Source organism: Neurospora tetrasperma (genome assembly GCF_000213175.1).
Source record: "Neurospora tetrasperma FGSC 2508 unplaced genomic scaffold NEUTE1scaffold_4, whole genome shotgun sequence".
NCBI classification, from domain to species: Eukaryota; Fungi; Ascomycota; class Sordariomycetes; order Sordariales; family Sordariaceae; genus Neurospora; species Neurospora tetrasperma.
In genome coordinates, this window is record NW_009799102.1 from 3,266,119 (window position 1) to 3,287,419 (window position 21,301).

The following is a 21,301-nucleotide window of genomic DNA, read 5'->3' on the forward strand; positions in this document are numbered from 1 at the left end:
GCCTGCAGGGTCTCAACGGTGAGCTTCCAATCTATGAAAATCTTCTTTGTCTCTCCTGTTGTCTCGGTCACCACTCCGTGAACTGGTGTCATCTTCATAACTTCCAGATTTGCTAGGATGAACATTCTTTTGATTAGCCTGCTTCCATTGGCTTACCCATATGAGAGCCGCACGAGGAGACGAAATGGCACCATGCAAAGCCTCGCTGCAACACCTCCAGTATATCAATCAAATGGAGGACGAATCGATTGTCAGATAGCCACCTTGGCCGGTAACCCAACGGGCAACTTGATTGATCACAACCTACCTAGTGTCATTTGTGAGCACTAATAGTCAATATACCTTGCCTAGTTCTGCTGACGTGTATGGGTTGCGGATCATATCATCCTTTCTCTAAGGCTGTCAGCCAAACCCCAGGAGATGAGATGGTGATACCTTGCCATCCTATAGCTGATAGCCTCTTCCTTGGCCTGCTGATAGGCTTCGGACTAGGTATGATGTATAAGTTACAAGGGCTGCCCATGTGGGAGCGTTGTTCTTTCCAACTCGAGGCTTCCTATACTTGTCTTTGGCTCAGGGTTAACTACTTGCTATCACGGCTTCAGCCACTTGATACCCAAGGCCACAGTCATTTTACTCTAGAGGTACCTACTATTTTCTAAGTGGTCATCCTTCTTACAAACGCCGCTATATCACCATGGCCACTTCTTCGTCCGCTGGCTCCGCCAAGAAGAAAGACTTCAACAAGACCCCCCAAGAACTCGTCACCGAATTCTGGGACCAGTTCTTCGTCAAGAAACCCGGAAAAGTTACTCGGATCTTTCCACGCAGCCTCTATGAGACTCTCCTGCCACCCTCCCAGCCACAAGGTGTCAGCTCCTCCCGCAATGCCACGGATAGCTACCAGGCCGCCGTCAAGGAATGCAAGGAGAAGGTGAAGCGCATTGTCAAGGAATGCGAGCGCACCAACGAGAAGTTCACTGATCCGGATTTCGACATTGAGGGTGACTTTGAAGTCCGGAACTGTCTCCACGGACTCACCCATGACGCTGACTTGAATGAATTCTTCGGCGAGCTCCAAGAGCTGTACGACCTAGGAGCCGGCAAAGGCGCCAAAAAGGGCATCAAGTCTCGCGGAGTTGCTCGCAGTGCCGATGATGCTCCCGAAGCGCCGGCACCCGAAGGATCAAAAGGCCGACATGAGGGTGTTAAGGCTGGCTGGCGTGAAACTTTCACCCCGGGCTCCGTCCATCGCCTCGACTGGATCTTTGAATCGCCCCAGTGGACCAAGGACGGTTACTCCTCATCCGATATCAAGCAGGGCTGTGACGGAGACTGCTGGTGGCTGGCTGCCGTGGCCACCATCGCTCATCGCAAGGATCTCATGGACAAAGTCTGCGTTGCCCGCGACGAGGAAATCGGCGTTTACGGCTTTGTCTTCTTCAAGGACGGCGAGTGGATTAGCACTGTGGTGGACGACAACCTCTACCTGACGGAAGAGGACTACAGGCACTACTATGACGAGTACGACCCGACAGGGAAGAAGGGACGTAAGCACCGGAAAGACAAACAGACGGGGTCTGGGGCCCTTTACTTTTCCCAATGCTCTGATCCGAACGAGACGTGGCTGCCCCTCCTGGAGAAGGCATATGCCAAGGTTCACGGGGACTACGAAGCCATTTCCGGCGGTTGGCCTGGCGAGGGCGTCGAAGACATGACGGGCGGTGTGTCTGCCATGCTGCAGTCGAACAGAGTGCTGCGGAAGGACAAGCTGTGGAAGGAGCTGGTGAATTCGAATGGCGACTTTGTCTTCTCGTGCAGTGCCCACGGCTATGCCTCTACGAGAGGCAGCATGGCCAACGGTCATGCGTATTCCATTCTGAAAGCCACAGAGGAGGTTGACGAGGATGGTAGGAAGGTCAGATTGGTCAAGATTCGAAACCCATGGGGTGAGCGGACGTCGGCGGGAACTGGCGAGTGGGATGGGCCTTGGTCGGACGGATCTAAGGAATGGACGCCCTATTGGTATGTCACCTTCATCCCTCGCCGACATAATCACAATGCTATCAGATGGTAGAAACTGACAAGGAACCGTGCTCTATAGGCTCAAGAAACTCGACCACAAGTTCGGTGACGACGGCGAGTTCTGGATGTCGTATCAAGACATGTTGGATAACTTTTTGTACCTCTATCGCACCCGTCTCTTCGACGACAAATGGACGGTCGTTCAGCAATGGACCACTGTCACAGTTGGCTGGATTGCTGGCTACCTGAACAAGAAGTTTGTCATCGAAATCAAGAAGGGAGGAACGGTGGTGATTGTACTGAGCCAGGTTCGTGACTCTTACCCTCATGCATCCGGCTGTTCTTTTCGCTAACAGCTGAGTTCTGCATAGCTCGATGAGCGTTATTTCCAAGGCCTGGAAGGACAATACATGTTCATTCTCCACTTCGTTCTACAGGACAAGGATGGACAGGAGCAGCTCTGCCGTGTGCGTCCTACCCTGAACTGGAGTTCCCGATCAGTCAGCTGCGAACTCGATCTCGAGCCCGGGCGCTACGAAGTCTTGCCGAAGATTACGGTCGAACGGGATACCAGCCAGCGTATGGTTGAGGATGTTGTCACCCGATGGTATGCTTGACTCGAAGGCCTGACTTGCGCTTTCAAAACTGCTTGTAAACTAACGACGACTGATACCAGGGCCGAGGAAAACCCTGCCAAACTCCGTCAAATCGGCATGCAGTATGATCTCGCCCACGCCAAGGGCGGCGTCCCCGATGAGGACGAGATCATCACCCAGAGAAAAGAAGAAAAGAAGAAGAAAGAGGAGAAGAAGAAGGCCAAGGCCAAGGCCAAGGCCAAGGCCAAGCGCGAAAAGGAGCGTAGGGAGAAGAGGAAGCAGAAGCAGGTGCAGATCACCATCAACATGCCTGAAGGATCTACTGTGGATACTTCCGGTACCGGTACAGAGCCTGACAAGAAGGAGGAAAAGAAGTCGACGGCTGAGGACAAGAAGGAGGAAGAGGAGAAGTTTGAGGATGCCGTGGAGGAGAAGGCCAAGGATGATGAGAAGATGAAGGAGGAACAACCCAAGAAGGTAAGTGCTCCTTCATCCTCATCCAAGAGCGCCGGAGACACTGCGGCTGGTGAAGGAAAGAATACCTCTACTGAAAAGAAGGACGGTGAAAAGAAGGAAGATGATGCTGCTGCAGAAGAGAAGAAGACTGAGGAGAAGGTGTCAGGGGAAGAGAAGAAACAGAAGGAAGAAGAAAAGGTAGTTGAGGAGCCGAGGCCGACGGCGGCTGCCACTGAAGAGGTCGAGGAAGACCTGTCCGAAGATGAGGAAGAAGAAGAGGAGGAGCCCAAGATCGAATATGAGGAGGGCAAGATTCCCTGGAACGCCGTCTGCGTCGTTGGGCTGAGGGTGTATGCTCAGGATCCCGATGTCACGGTCACGCTGGCGACTCCGAACACTGCGGAGGAGGGTGCTAGTCTTGTTTTGGATCAGCACGCTGTTGGGGCTACCATTTGAGGACGTGGATTGTGAGCCGGGTGGACTTTATGAGAACAGGTTGGAGACTCTGAAGGATACAAAATACCTAGGCTGTAGTCATGATGTAAGGCAGAAAATGATCTCTTCTCCCGGGGTTACTTGGTTCGAATGTGAATGACTGATTGGAAAGCTTCACTGGGCTCTCATAAGCGGGCTCGCATGTGATGACAACTGTCAGACCAGTGCTTTGCTTTTGACCCAAATATTTTCATTGTTTTGATGCCTCCAGCATTGCGTTCGAAGCCCTTGGATATGGCGATGGTCTCGGGATAACTCCCAGTCTTCATCATTCTTGAATGTTGTTATTGCCCATCTTTATCCCTATTGTAACCAGCATCTATTGGATAGCCGTCATGTTTGTAGCCATATAATCCCCCAACCATTTTATGTTGACGTCAAACTAAAGTTACAGTTGAGAAGGGACTGCGGGGTGGTGTGTTGGCTATCAAGGTTCCCGTTCCCTGGAGAGCACCGCTAGCGCAGGGGCACGATAGGAGCATTATCTCTACTAGGACCTTCTAAGATATGGTATACATTACGAATCAAGGATTAAGAGGCTATTCCGGGCAGTTTTGTCAAACGAAAGAGCCAATTCTTCATCCGCTTTGGCCTCGATGATCTTGAATCCGTGAATAATTGCAAAGCAGCCCGTCATATCCAAGGTGTTGGCTTCGAACAACAGTCTCTTTGTTGGGCTTCGGGTACCTGGCTTAACATGCACTGATAAACGCATCTGACCTCGGCTGACGTCTGGCCCTAGCATCCAGTCCCCTAAAGTAGCGCCTTATCGGTTATCGCCTGGGGCTGTTCCTTCCCGTCGGTTGCGTCGCTCGCCCCCTCCGCCGTCTTCGGCTTTCGACTTCATCCTCTCGCCATCATCAACCACCACCGCACCTCCGAGACTACCATACTCTGTGTCGCCGTGTAAGACAGTTCGGTGGTTACCTGCAGCGGCTGACCTGAATCATGGATAGTCGCCGAGACTAGTCACAATCAAATCTGTGTCTGTTTCTTTTCTCCAGATCCGCTGAGCCCCTCTCTCCATCTCCGCATCAACATGATTCTTGGAAAGTGGTGACCGCCTCGAACGAAGACACTTGCCCACTCCACCACACCTACAGCCGTTAAACACAGTCTATATATACCTTCATTTTCCAATTGCTTCCAACTTCTTCGAACAGTTCGCGCCGTGATACTCATCTCTTCTCCGATCTTCAATCAACAAACCACCAATTGGAATAGCAGGCCTCGGGCGAATGGATGACAACAATATCAGCAGCCCCTCATCACCATAATCAGGAAACCCCAATCTGCCAATGTCATTCGAAATGCCGCCACCGAATACACCCGAAGAAGGAGTAGCAGCCCCTACCATCTCCTCGCGAGCTGACGCACGCCGGATTTTCGGCTCCGGGGTCCCCTCTACTATCTACGATTCTCCTGCTTCTTCCCCGGGCGGCTCCAGACGCAGCTCAGTTGCCGATTACGGCCCGTATCAAGTCCCTTCACGGGGTCATACGCACGATCAGTCTGAATCTGGAATTGACTACCAGGCGCTCGACTATGCCCAACAGATCGACGAGGCTTTGTTATGTCCCATCTGCCACACGCCCTTCTTCATGCCCATGACGACCAAGACGTGCGGTCACACCTTTTGCGCCTCGTGCCTCGACCGCGCTCTCGAGGCCCAGCACGTATGCCCCATTGACCGCCGACCCCTCGACATCAGCCGAGACATTAGCCAGACCCGAACCCGCGTGATACTCGACCAGCTCGACCGTCTCAAAGTCAAGTGCCCAAATAGCGGCTGCGATCATGTTTGCTCGCGGGAGCTTCTATACGCACACGTCGAACGTTATTGCGGACAAACCCTTGTTCGCTGCCCCGACCATCATTGCGACGAGATGATCTGCCGGAAAGACGCGCGCCCCGAGAACGGGTGTCTCCATTACGTTACGCCCTGTCCCTACTGCGAGATGGCCATTACTTTCAACGACCTCGAGAGGCACTGCGACCAAGAGTGTACGGGACAAGAAGCCGAGTGCCCGCACTGCGACGCTGTCCTCGTCCGCCACCGTCTGGCCAAGCACATTGCGACCGACTGCCGCGAGGTCGAAACACACTGCCAGTTCCAGAGCGCTGGGTGCAAACAGGTTGCGCGGAGGAAAGATATCGAGGAGCATCTAAAGAACGGGTGCATCTATGAGGCGATTGCGAATCTCATGCAAGCACGGGAGGAAGACCACAAGATCATTAATGAGTTGAAGGGACGATTAGACGCTCTAGACGGACGAACACGGCATCTGGAAAGATATGGTGGTGGTGGAGGTGGCAGCAGCGGGGTACGGGAGTCATCTGCATTCACCAGAGCAGCGCCGCCATCGTCAGGCCTAACCGCCGATGCCCTCAACAACTTGAACCGTATGCAGTCGGCCACGTCAGGTTACGCAGACATCGATGAGGCCAATCACAACATCACACTGGATGACCTTTTCGAAACTTTCGACCAAGAAAACAACCGCCACAATGACAGCAACTACAGTAGCCCACAAGCGGCGGCGGCAGCGATGGCGGTGGATGCACCCCCGGCCCCGTGGGCACACAACAGTGGCGACGGGCCGTGGGAGTCACCAGAAGATTACATGCTTTCCCAGTTTGAGGCCATGGAGGCCAAGATTGAAGACTTGCGCAAGATGATGGTGGAGCTTGACGGGAGACACACAATGAGGCTGGTCAATGATACGATGAGGATGAACGAGCAAATCGCCGAGCTTGGGAGTAAAGTAGGAGTATTGGGAATGCATACTACGTGGTTGATGAGCATGCAAAGGCAAAGTCGTGGACAGCAAAATGGCTCTGGGTCAACGCCCGGGACTACGAGATCAAATATTTCTGCTGGTGGTGGTGGCAGTGGTGGTGGCAGTGGCGGTACTGGTGGTAATAACGAGGAGGAGAGAGGCAGGACGAATACAGCGGCGGCTGGTCCTTCCAGCTCGTCAAGGACGGCAACACAGACACAGCAGGGTAGCAGGAATGGTGATGGAGAGAGTGCGAGAGGGAGGTTTCTTAATACCAGTGATATCCCGCCGTTGAGGAGGAGTAGTGTTGGGAGGGGTGAGAATCCACCTCGACTTTGATGGATGTTTGGGTTCACCTTCCTGGGGCAGACACTGGGGTCATATGTTTCTGCTGCTGTGCCTCAGTGTCCGAGCCGTCCCGAACGGAAGTAACAGTGTCTGTTGGTTTTGGAAACATACTATAATGGTCTGAAGGAGAAGAACGGGTAAGCATGTGTTTTGTATGTTGGCGTTTGGGATGGATCGGGAGAGCACTAGGAGGTTGTCTTATTGCAACGTCGGGCCTTGGTCTAAAGCTTAGACTAGATGGCCTATAGACCAAAGAATATAGGAAACGAATCAAATCTCTATATTGGGATTTGGCACGCTTGAAAGAGCTAATAGCAACGGAAAGAATGGCTTCATGGTCTAGGCCTGTTTACCATAGTGTCTTGGACAAGACAGCTTGAAAATTATCTGGAATGCTTTGACTTTCTTGGCTCCCCGTAACTTTTGCATTCATGTCGATTCATTGAGCAACGACAGCTGCATTCTGCATTTACAGCGAAGGAAAGTCACTTTCACATCCAACGTTATAGTAATTCTAGGGTCCTTCCATGAGAAGCACCAACGAATAATTAGTAATCATTTTCATGTCATTCAGCCCGTTTCTGCTTCAGTTGTGAGGTTCCATACCCAGAAGCATCCTCTAGAATACATATGTAGTACAATAGTGCTGGTCTGTTTATTAGCATAGTACCTAGAGGTACTCCTAGTACACTGGACGAGATCTCCCGTCTTTCAAATTGTCCCAAACCGTACAAGGACTGAATGAAAGGCATAAACAACATCCAATTCAGTCTCTTTCATTTTGGAGAATAAGCATAGGTATTCATAGGACAAAAACGCCCAGTTCTAAGGAAGTTAATCCAAAGACCCGCGGGAGCTAACAATCGAACCAGTATTGCTGTACTACAGTGCAGTGAATCATGTCCCGCCAAAAGCACTAAATGTAAGTAACGTCCCGAAATACCCCGCCAATCTGTGAACTGCAGGAGCTCCATGCAGTAGGCTTGTTCGGGGCAGGCAGGCTCCACGTCACGTTCACAGATGTCAACGTAATCTTGTCAGCGCAAAAGGTGCATGGGAATTGCTACTTCCTCCTGATCACTATCCGAGGGCTTTCCGCTAGAGGCTGCTAGAGTCATCCCTTATTACTACCTAACTTCGGCACCCACACTATCACAAACTACCGTAGTTAGCTCAAGAGCGAAGTACCAACTTCGAGCACCTGCAGCCGAAGACAACCTCCAGCTTCGGGCAGTCACCTCCATCCTCCTTCTCCTCCTCCTCATCCTTCGCCTCAACCTCTCAACGCACATCCAGCTTTACGTCGTCACCGCCAGCTTGAGCCCTTCTTCTCCCAGGCTCTCTCCGTCACGATAATCACAACATCCGTACATCCTTAATCCCTTTCCTCTTCGCCCAACGACGACGACAAGATGGATCCGAATCAGCAACAGCCGGCGGCCACGCCGGATGCGCCTGATAAAGAGACGATGGAGCAGATCCGTGCCCGACGACTGGCTAAGCTCGGTGGCCCCAGTACCGCTTCTACTACGTCGCCAGCTGCGTCCTCTTCCACGCCTCAGCCTGGCACCGAAACCCCTCCCGCTGCTGCTGCGGCGGCGGCGGCGGCGGCGAGTTCGTCAAAGATCGAAGACAAGGCACCGCGAGTTCAGCCAAGGTCGATAATCAAGCCGGCGTCACGAGATGTGCCAGAGCCACCACCAGGTAGTTCCGCTTCCCGAAAGAGAGAAAGATCCCTTTCAAATATTGATGATATTCCATGCCCACCAGCACCGCGAAAGCAATACAGGGAACAGACGCTCGAGGAATGGACCGACAAGCTACTCACCAGCATCCTTCGCGTGTCTCTCGATCCGAACCAGACCTTCGATAGCAGTGGCCATAACTTAACCTTTCTGCCAGAACTCAGCCAGGAAATTCGGGGCGAGGATCAGGAGCCCTTGCTGTCGATCGACCGATTTCAAGAGGCTGTTATGGAGGCCGGAAGGGTCTATCCGCCGCACAAGCCCCTGTTCGAATACTTCCTGGCATGCTGGAAGCGGGTCACCAGATACAGGATATTGAGGGCGTCGACTCCTGAGAAGGAAGAAGCCCTCAAGGAGGCCAAGCGCTTGTGCTTCTCGAACTGCATCTTCGCCGTTACCATGCCCGAGATGTTTGGGTATTTATCTCCCGTGTCCTCTTCCCTGTTTGCTCTAGCTGACATGATCCAAACTTGAAAAAGTCGAGAACCAAACCCAAAGCACGATACCATGGTCCCCTACATTTTGGAAGGTGTTGCAAAGGAAGAAGGCCTCGACATCGAGTTTTACAACGAGGCCATGACACGGATCGAGGACGACGATAGCATTGTACCTCTCTTCACCAAGGCCATGGTGGAAATCAGCACAGCGCTGTCTACCAAAAACATGAACGGGGATTATCAGCCACACGTCCAGGTGAGTTTGACAAGCGACTTGAACGAATTGTGCTGAGCGTTGACGTTGGAACCTCGCAGGCCCTCTTCACATACTCGAGATATCCGGCTCTCGTGAACGCTTTGGCAGAACACCCTACTTTCCTCATGGCGCAATCGGCCCCCAACATTGAACGGTTCACGCTGCTCGGTCCATTCTTCCGCTTGTCGCCCTTACACCCCGAGGCGGCCAGTTACGACTTTGCCGCACCAAGGACTCTTGACAAGGGCCGAATTGGCACAACCCAACAGTCATTACAAATGACGTTGGCTGCCCATCAGGAACACTTGACGACGATAGCTAATGCCTTCATACGAGCAAGCACTAGCTCGAGAAACAAGCTCCTGGACTGGTTCGCCTACATCATGAATGTCAACCATAAGCGCACAGCCACTTATGTCGACCCCAAGACCGTTTCGTCAGACGGCTTCATGGTCAATGTCACTGTCGTCCTCGACAATCTATGCAAGCCTTTCATGGATAACTCCTTTACCAAGATTGACCGTATTCAGGTCGACTACTTCAGGCGGAAGCCTAGATTGGACATCAAGGAAGAGACCAAGCTCAACGCTGACCAGGAGCACTCGGACGCGTTTTACTCTACAAAACTCGAAGGGGAGAACAACTTTATAACAGAGGTCTTCTTCCTCGCTTTGGCGGCACATCAGTATGGCACCGAAGCCACCCAAAACAAGCTAAAGGAACTTGACAAGCAAATCAAGCATTTCCAAAAGAACTTGACACTTATGGAGGCCGACCGTCCCAACCTGGTCGCCAATCATCCGGAACGAGTACCTATGCTAGAGGCGGCGCAGAGGAGACTGATCAAGATGCTGGAGAGCGCCATGTCGGCCAAATTTGCCATCGAAGGCATTATGACGGACAAGACGCTGCAAACGCGGTCACTACAGTTCATGAAGTACACGATTGTCTGGCTACTGCGAGTAGCCAGTCAGTCCGACTACGTCCCATGGAAGAAAATCAGCCTTCCGCTGCCTGAAACCCAGCCAGAAGCTTTCAGCTGTCTTCCCGAGTATGTTCTGCAGGTAATTGTTGATAACTTGAAGTTCACCTTCCGCCATAGGCCAGAGGTCATGGTCTCGGCCATTGGTGACGAGGTCGTTGCTCTATGCGTAACGTTTTTGGAGTCGTCCGAGTACATCAAGAACCCATACTTGAAATCGTCGTTGGTTACCCTCCTTTATCAGGGCACCTGGCCGGCATACCATCTTAAGAAGGGCATTCTTGGCGACATCCTTACCGGCACCAAGTTCGCGAATGACTACCTGCTACATGCTGTGATGAAGTACTATATTGAGTGCGAGTCGAATGGTACCAGTTCCGCGTTCTACGAAAAGTTCAACATACGTTTTGAGATCTTCCAGGTTATCAAGTGTGTCTGGACTAATGACCATTACAAGAAGCAGTTGACAGAGTCCAGCAGGTCAGTATATGTTTTATCCTACCATCTTTGCTGAATCCGACTAACTCGACCTAGGGTGGACCGCGACTTCTTCGTTCGTTTTGTCAATCTTCTCATGAACGATGCAACCTACGTTCTGGATGAAGCATTGAGCAACTTTCCCAAGATCCATGACTTCCAGCAAAAGCTAAAGGACCCCAGTCTTTCGCAAGAGGATCGCGAAAAGATGGAGAGCGATTTACACGACGCGGAAAACAAGGCCAGTTCCTACATGCAGCTTGCGAACGAGACAGTCGGCATGATGAAGCTCTTCACCCAAACCCTGGCTGAGTCCTTCACCATGCCAGAAATCGTTCACCGCCTGGCCGGTATGCTCGATTTCAACCTTGACCTCCTCACCGGTCCTAAGAGCCGGACGTTGAAGGTTGAGAACCCCGACAAGTATGGCTTCAACCCCAAGATTCTGCTACCGCAGCTCGTGGACATCTACCTAAACTTGGGTTCCTCGCCTGCCTTTGTCGAGGCCGTTGCTGCAGACGGCAGATCCTACAAGCCTGAGACCATGGCGTCAGCCACCAACATTCTTCGCTCAAAGGCACTCAAGAATCCTACCGAGATGCACGCGTGGGAGGTGTTGTGCAAGAGCTTCGAAGAGGCCAAGGCCATCGTCGACCAGGCTGATCTCGACTTTGGCGACGCACCGCCCGAGTTCGAAGATCCCATCATGGGCGATTTGATGAAGGAACCGGTGATTCTACCCAGCAAGCACGTCGTCGATCGGTCGACTATCGTGCAGCACTTGCTCAGTGACCCGAAGGACCCGTTCACGAGACAGCCCATGACTATTGATGATGTTATTCCGGATACGGAACTGAAGGCTAAAATTGAGAAGTGGATGGAGGACAGGAGGGCAGAGATTCGCGGCAAGGTCGAGGAAGTGACGCCTGCTGTTGGTGATATTGCCGGAGCGGAGGCGGCGACAGGCGGAGATGCTATGGACACTACCGAGTAAGAGGTCGGGGTGGATGTTGTGGTTACATGCCTACATAGACACACATTTTTGGGTTGGTAGGTATAACATGAAGCATCAGCGCAAATAAGAGATAGGCGGAATATAAGAAGCGTAAATAATATCGTTATCCATCCTGGCTCGTCCCTGACAAACCTGTTGAAACCCAGTTAGTCTGCACAATTGTGGTTTGTACATTATGCCTGAGGTGTACTCTTGTGTCTACGCATATGATTTGTACCTTTGAACCCAAATTTCAGACAATTCCTGTATGAAAACATCCCCAAGGGACTCTAGCTAATGTATTTTCATAATATTATAATTCCTACTACGGTTTTGTGACAGCCTTTCTTAGTTACAACGAACGGTATTGGACTGTCCCTGTTCGATCAGAGGTCTCATCAACTTTGTCATGGGCAAGACATCATACACCACAAGAATGGGCTTCGTGGAATTTCCCACCAGCATACAAATGACATGAGCGTACATTGACCACGAGAAAAAAAGAGTCTCCCGTCGCTGACATGAAATAACCAATTTGTAAGCAACACAGTTTCAACGGGCCGATCCACCTCATCATATTTTATCACCGACAAACAGACTGTAGTGTAAGTACTAAATCGACATTTGGCATTGAAGTCAATGAAAACACGATCTCAATATAATTCCAATCAAGTTGTCGCACCAGACCACTCCGGGTGTTACAAAATCAAACGGCGTTAAAAGACGGCAGTTTCGGAGTTAGCAGATAACAAATGCACATCGATTCTCATAACTGACTCTATCACCCGCCGTAGTATAGTGTACTGTAGTGTAGTACAGAAATACTGTGTAACCTCGGGGCAAAAAGTAGCGAGCGCACCTGTGCATCAATGACGTTTTTGAAACCCCACGCTACCTAAATGTCTCCATTACATAGTACAGTTAGTGTAATGACCCCACAGTGCTTAGGCGAGCTACGGGGCGAGCTTAGCAATTGCTTGGTAGCTTGCCCGGGAAGGGGCGGGGCTCCGTGTTACAGTTCACATTACATATCCGAGGAGGAAAGTTCGAAATCGCGGGAGGGTGATGGGACCGGAATCGAAATGGGACAAAGTGGTTGTACTGTATGTATAATCGGGTTTAGGATGCCCCTGGGATGGGGATGGGAATTTGGGGGATGAGGTTATGTGGGGGTGGGTTGCCGGTCGGGAATTGGAACAAAGCTGGGAGACACGGGATCGGAGTGCGGGATGGCGGGATTGCGGGGAGCGCCGCGGGTTTGTAATTGTATAAAAGCGGGATGAATGCCCCGTAGAGTAGAGTGGAAGCAGCCGAGAAGGATCATCGATATTGTGCTATTTTTTCTACCATACATATACACATACATTGATTTCTAGGACTTGACGCATCTTGATACCCATCCATCTTGTGTCTGTTTTCTGCGTGTTATACAATCCAAACAAAATGACCAAGGTTCTGTTGACTGGTGAGTTTCCTCTTTTCTCTTCACTTTTGAAGATGAATCTCGTTTGAATCGTGAATATGCGGATCGCTGACTGTTCATGATGTCTCTCTACAGGTGGTTCGGGCTTCATTGCTGGTATGTTCAAAACAATGATACTATTTTATCTTGATTCCAACGGGGGAAAAAAATATGTGTACACCATCGACCGTGCGCCGGACGGCCGCAAGGACAGACAGGGATCACACTATGGACGGACATATAGATGTTGAGATATAAGAGAGCAATGGATGGATGCTAACGACTTCAATGGACAGCCCACATCCTCGAGCAGCTTCTCGCCAAGGGCCACACCGTGGTCACCACCGTCCGGTCTGAAGATAAGGCGCAAAACATCCGCGAGGCCTACCCCGACAAGGCCAGCAGCGGCGAGCTCAAGGTCGTCATTGTTCCCGATATCGCCAAGCTCGATGCTTTCGATGAGGTTGTGAAGGAGCCCGGTCTTGAGGTTGTCTTGCACACTGCTTCACCTTTCCACTTCAAGTTCAGTAAGTGACTCCCAATCCACCTTGACAAGCTGCTTGTGAATATCCTAACAACCCCCAAGAGGACCCCAAGACCGAGCTCATCGACCCCGCCGTCAACGGCACAACCGGCATCCTCAAAGCCATCGCCCGTTCCGCGCCCACCGTCCGCCGCGTCGTCATCACCTCGTCCTTCGCCGCCATCTTGGACGAGAACAAGATCACGGACCCGAACCACACCTTCAGCGAAGCCTCCTGGAACCCCGTCACCATCGACGACATCCACCGCAACCCCGCGACCGCCTACCGGGCCTCCAAGACACTCGCCGAGAAGGCCGCTTGGGACTTTGTCCGCGACCCGGCTAACAATGTCAAGTTCGACCTGGCCACCATCAACCCGCCCATGGTGTTTGGTCCTGTCGTCCACCACCTCGCCAGCCTGAGCAGCATCAACACCAGCAACGAGCGCATTGTTGATTTGCTGCAGGGCAAGTGGAAGGAGGGCGTGCCGTCCACCGGTGCCGCCACCATCTGGATTGATGTGCGCGATGTTGCTAGGGCGCATATCCGTGCAGGTTTGGAGGTGCCAGAGGCGGGTGGGAAGAGATTGTTTACCACTGCTGGCACGTTCAGCAACAGTGAGATTGCGGAGAAGGTGCGCAAGAATTTCCCCGAGTATGGGGATAAGTTGCCGGAGGGAGAGGCGCTCAAGAGCGGCGAGCTGCCACCGGACGATCAGCGGTTCAAGGTCGATAACAAGGCGACGAATGAGTTGCTGAAGATCGATTTCATTAGTGTGGAGCAGATGGTGGTTGACACGGTTAAGAGCTTGAAGGAGCATGGTGCGTAAAGCATATAGTGATGTAGAGGAAATAATTAAAGAAGATTCTGGTTACGAACCTGGTTCAACCCCTTTGAGCGATGTGTGACCTTCTCACTCAGCCTCGTCAATATCCATATTGGCCTCCGGCACTTTCCTCTTCCGAGGCGTTGCGGTGGTGCTAGCAGAAGGGTTCTCCAGCGCCTTGATCTTCCTCAGAATTCCCTGCTTCCAAATCGCATACTCCTTCTGCTTGCGTTCGCCCAAGTAATCATACCGATCCTGGAACATGCTATCTCCCTGCCCAACCCGGAATAGTTCGACATTATTTGAGCCCCGTTCATCCTCCGCCGCATCATCATAATCTTCCTTTTCCAACACCGTTCTCGCCAAATCCTCCACACCGGCAGCCCAATCCATCTCCAACCACCCCTCCCTTCCAATATGCAATGTAGCCATATTCAAATCCTTCACCCTCACGCCATCATCCGCCCAACCCTCCCACATCTTCTCCTCAATCTGTTCTTCCTCCTCTTCCCTCCCATTTCCAAGCTTGACCGCCACCTTTACATTCTCCCTCGCCTTCTTCAGCGCCGCCGCGACCTTTTTTCTCATCGCCACGTATTCGCCCCCGTCAACATCCGATCCAGGCCAAGTAACTCTGCGCCAGACTAACAGGTATAGCGCGCCCAACAGTGATACCAGATTCGCATTCACCCACTCGTCCTTGGTCCGCTGACCACGCGGGGCAACGATGGATTCAAGGCCTGACATGACCACTGGCCCGATGTGTGACGGACCGAGTTCTTTGAGCAGAAAGCGGAGGGTGGGTTTCATCCATCCTGGTAATCCTCCTCCTCCCTCACCTCCGGAAGCCCCATCCTTGCGGGGAAAGAGTGTGCCGCGGAATTGATGAAGGGGTTTTTCATCTTTTCCTAGCCCAGCAGTGCCAGGCGTTGCTGTCCTGCCAGTAGCAGCTGATCGATTACTCCTCGCGCTTCGTCCTGCTGAGGGGGAAGCAGTGAGGTCATCAGCGCGATTTTGCTGGTCGCGAAGTCGAGAGGTAGGGGTTTTGATTGTCCGTTGGCTGCGTGGAGTGGCGGCGGCCGATTGTTCTGATTTTCTGGGGGTTCCACCGCCGCGGCCAGGGGTCGAAGAGGTGGAGGGGAGGATGTTGGAGAGGTGGGAGTAGAGGCGCTTGTAGATGCGTGGTGGAATGGGAGGGCGGGGGTCGATGGGAGGGAGATTCAGGGTTATTTTGAGTCTGTGAGCATGTGTTAGTGTTGGTTTTGTATAGTCACAGACAAAAGGTGAAGTAAGGCTGAGATAAGATGAGATGTGAAGGGATGAGTTGAGATGATGAGATGCAGTATCGTACCTATCACATGCCAGGTGGGCGCAGGCATAAGTGCGTGCAATCTCCTCCTCAGCTTTGAGTGTGCTTGCGCGGTGGCGGGATTGGGCGAGGAGTGAGCTGGCGAGGTCGACGAGTGGTTGTGGGAGAGTCGTGTTGTGGGTTGGTAAGAGTGATAAGAGCGCCTGTTCTATAGAGCGATTCATCTTGGCTTCCACACTTTAGGAGGTGATTTGTTTACTTGTTTTTTTTTTTTTTTTCAGAATCAGTGATGGGGGTGGTGATATGATGAGAAGTGAGCTTAGTTCTGAAGTAATGGTTGTATTTGTACTCTTGGTAGGCTATATTTCGAACCTAACATGTGTATGAATTCTTTATCATAAGGTCAGTCTATGAGCCTTGCAAATAATGAAAGTGAACAAACAGAACAGACCGAGTTTCGTGACGCGACGAGACTCTTCCTCATGTACACTAAAACGCCAAATCACGTGTCGAGACTCCGCTGTCGGCGCACCTGTTAGTGCATAATTGCTCCCTAGGTAACTAAGAACTACGTAACATTGTGGGGCAATATGCGCACCGAGCTTTTAGTGTAGCAGTGCGGGAGGCCAGATGTCCAAAGTGGCGAGAACACTGACACGGACTGACTCTGCGTTACAGAATAAGCGGTTGCCACCTGCCACGGCGGCATCAGCATTTAAGGCGGCACTATGGCCCTTGATCAGCTAATCAACTTGCTCACCCAACCGTTTCGTTCTCCGCCGCCGCCGCGTCCAAGCAAGTGGCAGTTCCGTCCATTCAGTTGCATCCGTCTGCTGCAGTCTGCCACTGCACTGAGTGACTGGCACTGAATACTGTACTGTCACTTCCACCACCAACACTTGGGTTTGGTCATTGTGAGATATCCGCTCCTTCGCATCCGTCCCGTCTGTCGCAAACAGAGAGAGAGAGAGAGAGAGAGAGAGAGAGTGGGTGTAAACAATCCACCATGGCTTTCCACGCAAGTGGGCTGCCGGTAAGTCTTGCGCAATCCGTCTTTTAGCTACCTACCTACCTTGCCGTCCTCTTCCATGAAGCTGACCCCTCCGCGCGCCTGCCAGACCATCGCGGCGGCAACCACCGAGTTGTGGCCATCCATCGCGACAACCCTGGCCGTTCCCTTCGGGTTATCGACATCTCTTAAGGCGCAACAACGGCATTCCCACAACTCTCACGGCTCGACAGCATCTTCAAACGCCTCCCGCAACCTTGCTAGCTCCCCCGCGCGCGAAGCTTCTAGCTCCTCGGCGCTGCCCGCCTTCCTGAGAACGGCGCCTCTACCCCAGCCCGTTGTCTCTCAGGGTCTAGCAAATGCTTCGCCTACAAACATCTTTTCGGAAATCTCAAGCATGTCTTCCCGCCAGCTCGCCATGGCGAACCCCCTCTTCCGGCGCTCGTTCTCGGCGCTCATGTCGAGGCCCCTGGGCACTGTCAACACCCTTCGGTCCATGAGCACCCACCAGCCCGGTCGCATTCCGTCTTTCTTCCGCTCGCCAGTACACTCTCCTCTCGGTTTCACTCTCCAGGCCCGCAACTTTGGAAACGGTGGTCTCTCGCACAACCTCCTGGCTGCTCGCGAGGCCGCTGCCAACCAGTTCCCAACCAGCGCCGGTGCTCAGTATGCTTTCTACCAGGCTCTTCTCAAGGCGAACATGCCTGCTATTATTATCGAAAGGTATCAGTCTGGACGTTTCGCCACGAACGAGCAGGTAGACCAGATCTACCAGCAAGCCCTTGCCATGTCTACCGGTCAACCCTACACGCCTGCGAACAACGCCGTCGATAACAACGGCTATCACCCCTCCGGTTTCACCGCTAGCCAGATCCATGCCGCTGGTACTGCCGCTGCTGCTCAGCATACTGGTGGAAACATGGCCATGGTCAAGCCGATCGCTGCTGGTGCCAAGACTGGTCCTCTGCATATCGTAGTTGACGAAAGTTTCGGAAGCTCCGCTCTCAGATGGGTCAAGTTTCTCATGTGGTTCACTCTCTTCACGTATCTCAGCATGGTTGTCATCACCATGGTTTTCGAGGGCTTGAGCAGCATCAAGCGCCCCGGTGGCAAGCTTGAGGCCAGCGAGGTCAAGCCTGAGAACCAGAAGGCTCGCTTCGCTGATGTCCACGGCTGTGATGAGGCCAAGGAAGAGCTTCAGGAACTTATTGACTTTTTGCGCAACCCTGAAAAGTACTCGACTCTTGGTGGCAAGCTTCCCAAGGGCGTGTTGCTCGTTGGACCCCCCGGTACTGGTAAAACTCTTTTGGCTCGTGCTGTCGCCGGCGAAGCTGGCGTTCCCTTCTTCAACATGTCCGGTTCCGAATTCGAAGAGGTCTACGTTGGCGTTGGCGCAAAGCGTGTTCGTGATCTCTTTGCCGCCGCCAAGGCCAAGGCTCCCTCAATTGTTTTCATCGACGAACTTGATGCTATTGGTGGCCGGCGTAACTCCAGGGACGCTACCTACGTACGTCAGACTCTCAACCAGCTTCTTACCGAGTTGGACGGTTTCGAGCAAAACAGTGGTGTAATCATCATCGGCGCCACCAACTTCCCCGAGTCCCTTGACAAGGCGCTTACCCGCCCCGGCCGCTTCGATCGCAATGTTGTTGTCTCTCTTCCCGATGTCCGCGGCCGCATGGCCATTCTCCAGCACCACGCCAAGCGCATCAAGGCTGCTGCCGATGTCAACCTGGAGGCTATTGCTTCCAGAACTTCTGGTCTTTCTGGTGCCGAGCTGGAGAACATTGTCAACCAGGCTGCTATTCACGCCAGCAAGTTGAAGGCTCAGGCTGTTACTCAAAAGGATTTCGAATGGGCAAAGGACAAGGTCATCATGGGTGCTGAGAAGCGTAGTATGGTTATCACAGCCAAGGAAAAGGAGATGACTGCCTATCATGAGGCTGGTCACGCCCTCGTCGGATATTACGCCAAGGACAGCGCAAGCTCGCTTTACAAGGTCACCATTCTTCCACGTGGCCAGACTCTGGGCCACACTGCCTACCTCCCTGAGATGGACAAGCACTCGTTTACTGTCAGGGATTACTTGGGTATGATTGACCGTGCCATGGGCGGCAAGGTCGCCGAGGAGATTGTCTATGGTAACGAGCTTGTGACTAGCGGTGTTAGCGCTGTACGTTCTCCCCTCCCCTTGTTCCACTTGATTTGACGAGTTAACTAACATGGTATTCAGGATCTTGACATGGCCACCAGAACCGCGTGGCAGATGGTTGCTCAGCTCGGCATGTCTGAGAAGCTCGGACCCGTTGAGTACCTCCGCAAGTACAACCAGCTCAGCTCCGAGACCAGGGCGATGGTTGAGTCCGAGGTGAAGAGAGTTCTGGACGAATCGTACGAGCGTGCGCGTAACCTGCTCACCTCCAAGAGGAATGAACTCGACTACTTGGCCAAGGCGCTCGTCGAGTACGAGACACTGGACAAGAAGGAGGTTGAGAGGGTGATTCGGGGAGAAAAGTTGAAGGATCGCATCTCGGTGCCGCCAGGGCCTATGGCTATCCCCAAGCCCAGCGACACCCTGGAGCCGGGCCTCCCCCTACCACCCCTACCTGGCGATGTGCCGCCTCCGGGTGACAGTGGCCCGGGACCGGCCCCGCCGCCGCCTGTGCCCGCGTGAGGAGCGCAGAAGTGAGTTGCGTGAGTGGTGGTGGGTGTAAGTAAAGGTGCGGAACAGGACATAACTTGTTCTTATAAATCAATCATGAACAAACAAAAGCCTGAATTCTTTCCTCGATTTCGGGGAGTTGGGCAAACCACAAAAAGCATGTTTCTCACATCACACAACAACACCATTCTAATGGGTAGCGGGGTTAGGGTATCAAATCAGGCACTTTCTTTACAATTGTATTTTAGGTTTTTTTTATGATTCTTTTCATGTTTTTATGTTGGGTTTACAAAGCGCATCATTTTCTTTTCCAAGAAATCGATGAGGACGAGGAAGAATGAAGATTGGATGGGAGGATGGATAAAGGTAGTAGGTGTGGATGGAGGCATTAGATGGCGTTTTTGTGTGTTGTGTTAGGAGTAGTACACTTTTACTTTTGCTACCACTTCCTCTTGTTACCCCATGGATGATGATGGTGGTGGTGATGATGGTGATAGTGAGGATGATGGCTATCGCCGCTCTTACATAGTTACTGGCTTGGTCGGGTAGGTAAGCCGCAACAGTCTGCCCATAGCGAAGCTGAATTGATGTCTTAAATATATGGTTCTCTATCCTTGACATTCACGGCCGCTTCCCCTCCCAGTTAGGCATGTACCTAACTTTCCAGTCACGATGATCTTGTGTGTTTCTGATATTTTCCGTATGATGTATCGCGCGCATCATGTCTCGTGGCGTGGGACAATCAATCCACTCAGCAAGCCACTCTGGCTGGCACTGGAACACAGAGGCTTCGGAGCTGATTTCGGACGCTACAGTACCAAAACAAAAGGCGGAAAGTTTATACGAAGGCTGCCACTTGAGGCTGAAAAGCAAGTCAGTCAACACTCTGTATTCAGACTTCAGCCTCAAGGTGCCAGCATGTGGTCTTGGACGGCTACACGGGCGGAGCTAAACATCCGGATGTACAGGCCGAGGCAGATTGGCAGGCGGGAGGAAATGTTTGATGTTCAGTTGATCTTCCTCTCTGTTGACAGACAGACAGCTAGATGGGTCTGTTGTCGATCACTTGGTTCGTGGATGTGTACTGCGTACACTACCTACCTATCAAACTTTTGAGTTGCCAAAAATATCCCATCGAATTCTCCGCTGTTTGTTTGTGTGACTACTTCAATTCAAAAAGGTTCCTCAACTGACAACTGAAAGTTTGCTCTTACAATTGCGCACAGTCCCGGCGGGTGTCACGATGGCGTTCTCGGGAAAAGAATCTTTCAATCATTGAGTTCAGTTGTTCGTGTGGTGCTCTCTCGGAGGAAGCATAAAAACATGCACCATGAGTGGAAGGTCCATGTAAAATGCGACTTGCCAAGGCAAGCGATGGCTTCGGATGTTTCGTTTTGTTAAACAATCAAGTTTCCAGATGCGACCAGCGATCGGATCTCGGCTGACCAAAACCTAGTTATATGTATGTACACTGCATCCAGAAAAAGTAGAAGGTTGGTTGAATGGATAGAAGGCAGGTATGGTAGGTAAGTAATAAGATCTAACAGATATTGCAGTGGTTATGGTCGGGGATGTGAGTTGTAGTGTGCCATGGGGCGGTAATGAGGGTGGCTCCGGTTTCGATCAATTCTGTTACCGGCGCTTCGTTTCAGAGTTTCATCCGGAATACCAGTCTTCTCTATGTCTAGGTGCTGGTTCGACGTTGTCTGTCTGCCGGTGTTTGGAGTCACAATTGGAGTAGAGAAAAAAGGGTTACCGGCTACCACGGCCGGCCGATCGTCTACCCAATGAACTTAATAGGTTGAAGCAGTTCATCTCGATGTCCCTCGCTTTGATGTTGTGCTAGAGTGGTTGGGGCGTCACAGTATCAAATCATTTTGATGGGGATGGGAGCTTTGTCCCTTGCAGTCATTCAGGG

At 52.1% G+C, this 21,301-nt stretch overlaps 6 protein-coding genes across 6 annotated transcripts; 5 read left to right on the forward strand and 1 right to left on the reverse strand.

Moving 5' to 3' along the window:
* Positions 1-697: 697 nt before the first annotated feature.
* On the forward strand, positions 698-3,646 carry NEUTE1DRAFT_84489 (uncharacterized protein; the record flags this gene model as incomplete). The annotated part of the gene is made up of 4 exons (XM_009854160.1): positions 698-2,025; positions 2,105-2,333; positions 2,397-2,632; positions 2,702-3,646. The coding sequence occupies 4 exons, from the start codon at positions 698-700 to the stop codon at positions 3,531-3,533; spliced, it is 2,625 nt and encodes an 874-aa protein (XP_009852462.1).
* A 1,224-nt stretch (positions 3,647-4,870) lies between these two features.
* On the forward strand, positions 4,871-6,691 carry NEUTE1DRAFT_84491 (uncharacterized protein; the record flags this gene model as incomplete). Its single annotated transcript, XM_009854161.1, has 1 exon — positions 4,871-6,691. The coding sequence occupies one exon, from the start codon at positions 4,871-4,873 to the stop codon at positions 6,689-6,691; it is 1,821 nt and encodes a 606-aa protein (XP_009852463.1).
* Positions 6,692-8,112: 1,421 nt separating this feature from the next.
* NEUTE1DRAFT_65815 (uncharacterized protein) lies at positions 8,113-11,727 on the forward strand (the record flags this gene model as incomplete). The annotated part of the gene is made up of 4 exons (XM_009854162.1): positions 8,113-8,861; positions 8,925-9,138; positions 9,198-10,600; positions 10,655-11,727. The coding sequence occupies 4 exons, from the start codon at positions 8,113-8,115 to the stop codon at positions 11,589-11,591; spliced, it is 3,303 nt and encodes a 1,100-aa protein (XP_009852464.1).
* A 1,171-nt stretch (positions 11,728-12,898) lies between these two features.
* Positions 12,899-14,453, forward strand: NEUTE1DRAFT_117528 (uncharacterized protein; the record flags this gene model as incomplete). Its single annotated transcript, XM_009854163.1, has 4 exons — positions 12,899-13,056; positions 13,150-13,170; positions 13,350-13,580; positions 13,640-14,453. The coding sequence occupies 4 exons, from the start codon at positions 13,035-13,037 to the stop codon at positions 14,404-14,406; spliced, it is 1,041 nt and encodes a 346-aa protein (XP_009852465.1).
* A 37-nt stretch (positions 14,454-14,490) lies between these two features.
* NEUTE1DRAFT_111309 (uncharacterized protein) lies at positions 14,491-15,936 on the reverse strand (the record flags this gene model as incomplete). The annotated part of the gene is made up of 2 exons (XM_009854164.1): positions 14,491-15,640; positions 15,755-15,936. The coding sequence occupies 2 exons, from the start codon at positions 15,934-15,936 to the stop codon at positions 14,491-14,493; spliced, it is 1,332 nt and encodes a 443-aa protein (XP_009852466.1).
* A 733-nt stretch (positions 15,937-16,669) lies between these two features.
* Positions 16,670-19,823, forward strand: NEUTE1DRAFT_84499 (uncharacterized protein; the record flags this gene model as incomplete). Its single annotated transcript, XM_009854165.1, has 4 exons — positions 16,670-16,745; positions 16,807-18,168; positions 18,238-18,894; positions 18,955-19,823. The coding sequence occupies 4 exons, from the start codon at positions 16,719-16,721 to the stop codon at positions 19,393-19,395; spliced, it is 2,487 nt and encodes an 828-aa protein (XP_009852467.1).
* Positions 19,824-21,301: the final 1,478 nt, after the last annotated feature.